At 39.7% G+C, this 7,781-nt stretch overlaps 1 protein-coding gene across 1 annotated transcript in view; it reads left to right on the top strand.

Moving 5' to 3' along the window:
• The window catches only part of OCA2 (oculocutaneous albinism II), a 170,448-nt gene that overhangs the window by 125,056 nt on the left and 37,611 nt on the right, over nucleotides 1–7,781 (top strand). Inside the window, exon 22 of the mRNA XM_009701983.1 lies at nucleotides 5,047–5,140. Coding sequence (XP_009700285.1) covers nucleotides 5,047–5,140 — 94 coding nt within the window. The remainder of the gene's footprint in view (nucleotides 1–5,046; nucleotides 5,141–7,781) is intronic.

Genomic DNA, 7,781 nt, shown 5'->3' on the forward strand with positions numbered 1-7,781 from the left:
ATAAGGAATTGGCTGGATGGTCGCTCTCAAAGAGTTGCAGTTAATGGCTCAATGTCCAAGTGGCGACTGGTGATGAGTGGCGTTCCTTGGAGGTCAGCGCTGGGAGAGGTTGCTCAGAGAAGCTGTGGATGCCTCATCCCTGGCAGTGTTCAAGGCCAGGTTGGATGGGGCTTTGAGCAACCTGGTCTGGTGGGAGGTGTCCCTGCTTATGGCAGGGGGGTTGGAACAAGGTGACCTTTAACGTCCCTTCCAACAAAATCGTTCTGTGATTCTATGATTCTGTGAGTCTGTTAGTGATAATACCTTCCCTTTGATTTCTCAGCGCTTTGAGTAATAAACAGTAATCCTGCTGGGCACTTTGAGGTGATTCTCCAGGCAAACATATTAATGCAGCAAACCCAAGGGTTAGGCTTGCTATTGAGGGGGTAATACCAAAGGCATTCCCGAGAACTACAATATTTAGCTATAATAGATGTGCTGCTGACAAATAAAAATCAATAGCTGAGAATGAGGCTTAAAGTGAGAGGAAATGTGTTATTGATGCAAACTCTCTCCCTTTTCTTGTTATGATTCTACACTGATTTCCCAGCCCCTTACTTTAGTAAGCTTAATCAGTTCTCCCAACATTGATTTTCAGTGCATTGCAGATTAGAATCACCTCTGTTTGCTGAGGGAAAGGCTGTCTGGGCCCAAAAGAGGTGCATTATGTGTGGTGTGCACGTTCTGGGTTTGCATTTGGCAGTCTCTGAAGGAGTGATGTAGCAGAGGGTAATAGCTGAACGCTGGGTTCAGAAGAAATAGCTACAAATGGAAGCAGAAGGCTGGAAGAATCAGGGCTGGTGGATGCTGCAGGTATCAAATCAGGCTTATTGAACCTTGTCAACATCTTCCTCCTTGTACCTCTAAGTTAGCTGGAGATGCAAGTGCACATTTTAATGTGTGGGGTTTAGTTTTGGATCTTTCTTTATAGGTTTATTCTTAACTAAAACTGTTAAATACTTTCTTATACTTGGAATTGATTTCAGATTCCCTAAAGATACTCAAAGTAATTTGCATTGATAAATACCAGAAAGATACTTTTATGTCATCTTTTCTGGAATGAAACGGTAGGAGACCTTCTACTGTGCTTCTGCAATGATTGTGCAAAGCTAGGGCGGGTCCATGGAAAAATGTGTATGATCCATGAGGATTCTCTGTCATTTTCTTCTCTGTAGCCTAAGCAGCAGCAGCTCGTTAAGTGACATGTCTGTATCTTTCTATGATCACACTTCAAAATGAGATTTTTTTTTTTCCATTAAGAGAATGATTTTTCTTGATTTCATGCTTATGAATTATTAAGTGTAGTTAGTATTGACAGCAATGCATGTAGTCTTCCAAGAATAAAAGGCAGAATAGATATGCAGAATAAAATGTATGGCTTACCTCATACATACCACATACTATTGGTATTAGGAATATAATATTTAATTCATTGTCATGAATCCAGTTTCTTAATAACCATCTGCCTTGTGATAAAGGATGTGTTACAGTAGGAGTCGTCGAAAAAAGTTACAACAGGAGTCATCAAAACAGATCGGTTATTACAATGTTATTCTTTGATACAGTTCACCCATGTGCTATTACATTTTGAGCATATAAACAAACAAATGTCTTTGCTATGCTTTTTAAGCTTGATTATTCTTAAGATTGAAGAGATGATGTGAAGATGAAGTCAGGATTGGGTGAAGTCCTAGAAAATGCTTATCCTTCATTTGAATGAATTGGAATGAATTTAACGTGTGTAGGTTTCCATGTACCTTAACCTTGTCCTGGGTTTTCCATGATTCAGAGGACACAATGTTGCTGTTTCACTACTGAGTTAAACATCTGCCATGGAGACAGATGTTCCTGGGAGCAGAAACAAAAGTTTGCCTCTGTTGTTAATTTCGACATAGTTCTCTGAAGCCTGCTGAGCCAGTACCTAATTAAACTGCGCACGCACTCCGAACAAATGAAAAAGAAATGCTGCTCCTTTCAGATAACATTTAAGGTGACAATTTTTTCTCAAGTGAAATCTACTTGGGGAAATCAATTCACTACTGAGGCAGAAACACATTCCATAATATTTCATTATGTGAAGGCATTACTGTAGCCCACGTACAGTATAGGAGAGTGCATGCTGTCTGGAGATCCCAGCTATATCTAGTCACAGCCATGGGACAAGTGCAGTTTCAGTCCTCTTTCTTTAATTTGAAGCCAGAGCTATTTTCCTTGTCTACAGTAATATTATTCTGATGGTGATATCTGATTGTGCTACACGTAGAGCAGAAATCTCTTATGAAATGTTTGGAGGCTGTAGACTATTGATTAGTTTTGGAATTGAAAATTCCGTAAGTGTTTCTGCCTGACTCCTCTAATAACATCAGCTTTATTCATTTGTTCTGTTTTTGCATTAAGCTGCATGCTTTGTGTCTTGGTTTTCACATGCCAGAGCCCACCAGGAACGCTGATGTTCTAAGTTCAATTTCATATCTTTAAACATGCATTGAAGTAACTAAAATATGTTTTGAGGCAAAGAGAGGGCAAGGGAAATGAACTGTGCAGTTTTTAATGACCAGTTCTAGACACTGTTTTTTAAAGCTGTAGCAAACTTAGTCATCTTTTCTCTCCACACCTGAAGCACGTGTGGGCAGGTGTGTGATTCATTGTGTCTGATAAGAAGCCTAGGTCACAAATAGCCCTTAGTGTCTCACAAGAATGCTCCATGATGCTTTTATGATCTGTAGGGGTAGACCCTCCTATTGATGTGCAGTTCCACTAACATCAGCAGAGCTCCTCATAGACAGAGAGGACCTCTGCACCCAGCTCCTTCGCGATGTCAAAGCCTTAAAACCAGAGCAAGTAGGAAGAAGCTCGCCTAGCATAGCTCCTGCTAGAGCAGAAAAAAATAGGAATTAAAAATAACAAAAAGACAATTATATGTATATGAAATAAAATGTCTATTTGGGGTTGCAGGGAGTGGGGGGAATGCTTCTCTCATCTCACATTGTCTGCAAGATTTCAGCTTCTTTCTTGTTCCATAGTGGGATCAGCTCAAGAGATGTTTGAGGCTGCTGATGAGAAAATAAAACCAGTCTCCTGTTCTTAATAGGTGTTGTTTAGGCCACTCACCTGAGAGAACAGATATCCATGTTCAAATCTCTACTCCAAGATTAAAATCTCAGTTTGCTGCCTTTTTGTGTTGATAATAATAGATCATCCTGAAGTAAATAAGAATCATGCTTTCTCTTTGGACTCAATTGGAAAAATCTTGGCCATACAAGGGCTTTTCCTTGGAAAGCTTTGGCTTTCATGAAATCAACTTTACTAAAAAAAAAGTCCTGAGTGACTTCTTGGGGTTTAGTTGTTTCTCAAAGTTGTTGTTGCTCTGCCTCTAGAATAACCAGTCTAAAAACTGTATCTCAGCATCCACTGACACTGGTATGGCTTTGAATCCAAACTGGATCAAAATTATTCCAGTCAAGCTCTTTCTTCTATCCTTTTTTTTTGTTAGAAAAGGAAGATCTTCCTCCCTCCCTCCAGTGTTTCTTCCACATCACATCTTTTCTCTCCTTTTCCTTACTTTTGAACTCCCTTCACTTTATTTGAGTTTAAGTGCATTCCATTGTTTTTTAAAGAATATTTTTAGAAGTCTGCTCATTTTGTGTGCACTTTCAGGTGCAGGAGGCCATGTGGATACCATGTGTGAATACTTAGGGAAATAATCCCTCTGCCTTTATTTTGACCTATTCTTTGGTAAACTAGGTGACCGGAAACGTTTACTAAGTCAAAACAATTAACTGGAGCATTAATTGCTTTCTGATCTGTTTCTCTCAAAGTCAAACCAGAGCAGTCTCCACTGAGGAGCAACGTTTAACAGGACCGAAATGAGAAGAACTATATGCCAATGGGAGCAAAGGAAGCCTTGTGCTTAGAATAATGATTGTTAATGTAGTCATGTATGGCAAAAGAGATGACTTGCCACAGTATAAAAATTTTTTCTCCTAGATTGTTACTTCTTTTGTTCAAATTTCAGTTAAAGAACAGAATGTAGGAGTCACTGTCACTTCCTGAGTCGTGACTTAGATCGGAGACATTTGCTGAAGACATCTGCTTTGTGGAAGTCAAGTATACAGCATTTCTTAAGTCAGAGGTATGACTCATGGGAAGGCTATAGAAAATGGGTCAGTCTTTCTGAGCTCTGAATACCTGACTTCTCTACATTGTCGGATCGTTGAAAGTTTAGAGAAAACACAGGAATAAATTCGTTACTGGAAAAGGCTTAGGAGAAAAGTATGTAGTTCTTCCAGGAGGATAGATGCGTGTTATAAACATGGCATATTATTTTCCTTTGGTGTGTTCCTCTCCTAAGGCGACTTGTATAATTTTGGTGAAGTTCACTGAATACAGTTATGTTCCTTTATATACTAAAGAACCATTGTTGTTTGGTAAACAAACTAGGTATCTGTGGTGATCCTTTTGCCTTAGCAGAGAGATGTGAAACAGATCTCTTCCCCTCCATTGTCCCACTTATTTTGTTTTAAATTTCTGTTAAAAAAAATATATATATCTTAGCAATTAGTTACCCTATAAAAAGACACTGATTTGTCTACATCAAGTTTGTGTAAGGAAAAAAGGCATCCATTTTTCTTAGCATCCTCAAACTATCTCATCCTTTGTTTTCAGCTCATCTGATGGCACCTTCTTGTATGTAAAACCAAAAATCAGCAAGTTTATCTGAATGCAAGTTTCTGGTGTCATTTTGACAACTGCTAGATTGGTGTTATGTTCCTTCCCTATTTTTCTGGCTTCTGTAGAATCAGAGAATACTACCAGGCTTATGTTTCAAAGTGTGAAGCTATTTATAGGATGTGGAGATACTGTCTGTATGTTTCTTTTAAAGCCTATACAACAGAAATTGATTTTTCTTTTCTACTAGTACATCTTAGGACTTTAGCACGGAGTAAACAGAGAAAGAGCAAGAAACACAGCACAACTATAAGCTGGTATTTGTTTTCTGAACTGCAGGTAATGGAACATTGATTGGAGCATCTGCAAACGTTGTTTGTGCAGGAATTGCTGAACAGCATGGTTATGGCTTCTCTTTCATGGAGTTTTTCAGGTACGATTTTAAACTTCTCACCTTAAATCTGTCATTTTTTTTCCCCTGGGCAAACAATGGATCCTCCAAGGAGAAAATCTGGCGAAAGGATCTATAAAATAAACCTGTATTCCTATATTGTTTTTGGTAATTGAAATGCAGGTGGAGGGCAGATCACTTTATTTTTGCATACTGTGGATAGAATGCATAAAGAGGGTAGGAGCACAGTGGAAACCCAGGAGAAACAAAGCCTCAGAAATTCCTGCCTTGATCACCCTAAATATTATCTTCAGCTCTGTAGTGATACTAAATTGTTGCTCTGTTGTTCAATACAGTTTAGATGTAGTTTCTCATCTGCACGTTTTCACAGATGTTCCATTGCCAGGAGAAAGTGGGATGTCCTAGTTTAGACTCAGTAGAACTTTACTCCGTGATCCCACCAGTAAACCTATTTGTCTAAAAGCAATTACTTCTTTTGACCTGCTGCTTAGCAACTATGAGTGAAAGTGTGATGAGCAGCTAGTATTAGCTCAAGTTTTTGTTTAATAATTGTTTCATTAATAATTAATAATTGTTGTTTAGTAATGGAAGTTCCTCTGCAGGACGTTCATCAGCAGGTTTTTAAAGGACAAGCTGTACTTAATGCATACAACAGTTTAATATTTTTCCAAACACTTAAAATTTTTGAGGCTGTGGTTGAAAGCTATAAATGGAAACTGGCAAACAGAGGACTAGACATGAAGTTTAAGTGCAGTTGATTTAACTAAAACATAATTCCTTGCTTATTTTTTCTGCATATTTAGGACAAAAGATACTGTTACATTCACGTCAGGGTTTTTTTCTTTTTTTTTTTCTCTACATTGTTTATTTTAGTTTCTCAGCTCTATCAGCTTTGCTTTATATTGTTTACCTCAAAGCCTTCAAACCTGCGTAATTAATATGATTAATCTTACGGGAGTGTCTGGAGCAGAGCTAATGGTAATCCTAAGAATAAAGATGGTTGGAACTAGTCTAGCTAAAATTCTTGCTATGGGCGTGTGCTGCTCATAGCACAGTTTATCTCTTCACCCATAGTCTGATGATGATGTGTTTTAGAAAGACAGAACGCCTATCAAATCAGTCTCGGTTGTCAGGACCTTTAAGACTGCAGTACAGTCTTATGTGGTATACAGTGATAGCTAACAGACTTGTACAAAAAAGATGGTGATACAGCAATAATGGTCTTGTGGATTGTTCTGTTCATGTTTTGTGGATGTTCAGCTTGTCATTTGGGGATTTAACTTGTACGTAACATTAACAATGTGTCGTCTTTGTAGATTTTGTAATGAAATGTTCGTAAAGCTTCCATGACACTGACTATCTAAGTAGAAGCAAGGATGTGAAGCCTGACTAGTCTCTTCAGCAGTGTTTGCTGGAATGTATTCTTTGGGAAGATTAAAGACAATACACAGATGTTCTGAAATTACCTTCTCTACTTATACTTTCAGTGGAAATGATTACTGGGGAAGGCTGTAACCATTGTGAGCAAAGATGTGAGAATTGAATCCAGAGTGGTCACAGGAAGATAGCAATGGATATTATTTAGCAGAAAGAACATAAAAACTCACTTTTACTGGCTTCTTCTCAGTCACTGAGCAGGCAGATCATGAGCTCATTCGTAATTTTTCTTAGGAAAAGATTTTAGTCAAATGTGCCCAAATTCAATATTTTCTGAAGTTTCTCCTGGCGTTAAGAGGTATTACATGTATCCCCTGAGGATTTTGATCTTGCTTACTTTTATTTATGAAGGTTGTCTCAAAGCATGAACTGATTTTTCTGCATTCTTCCCTGTTTGCCCAGGATCACTCATTAGGTTTCACATCCCTGTTCAGGGTCCTCTGCAGTGCCTCTACCAGTATAAGCACAGATTGCTACTCTCTCCTCTTGCAAACCCCTGTGAGTCACCAGGGAAAAATCATGGATACCATGTGTGGGGAGATAATGACCCTCTGCTGCCTGACTTTTGCTAAGATGTCTTCTGTGCAACCTGTGCTGGTATTGTTTTGTCCTTCTCAAGTGTCTCTGTGCAGGAAACCCATGACGTGTGTCCCAGGTGGTGTCTGGGGTCATACAGCACCGTGCGCTGCTTCCCATACCCTTCCTCCCTACCTGCATGCTAAGGCAAAAGTATGCAACTATGTTTAAGGGGGGCCTTTACTAAAAGCAGCTTTTTTGTAAACCTTGTTTTGACGTGGCGGTCTGAGGAGGAACTCTGGGCAGAGTTGCTGAGCATGTCTGGTGAGTACACTTTGACACAAGAGGGATGGAGAGGCTCTGGAGGCTGTGGGTGTGTAATGGTGAGAGGCATCGTGATGCCTGTCTGTGTAGGGAGAGAAAGAAAAAGGCAAGAACCAGGCTCTGTGTCCTGTAAGAGGGCTGTTGGGCTCAGGACCTTTCCCATGTGTGTCTTTGCGCAGTGGTGCTTGGTGTGGTTCGAGGTTTCTCTTCTCTTTCTTAAGAGGGGACAGTGGCACCCCAGCTGGTGTATTGTACAATGCTATTCTGCTGTCCAGCCAGAGCCAGACGTGGCCAGCTGTGATTAACTTGCCTCGAACGCTGTGGTCTGACCAGCTTGATATGCTTCTATCTGTGCCTTCAGCAGAAGAAATCCCGGGGGGGGGGG

The sequence above is a fragment of the Cariama cristata genome, unplaced genomic scaffold (genome assembly GCF_000690535.1).
Source record: "Cariama cristata isolate BGI_N322 unplaced genomic scaffold, ASM69053v1 scaffold5186, whole genome shotgun sequence".
Classification (NCBI taxonomy): Eukaryota; Metazoa; Chordata; class Aves; order Cariamiformes; family Cariamidae; genus Cariama; species Cariama cristata.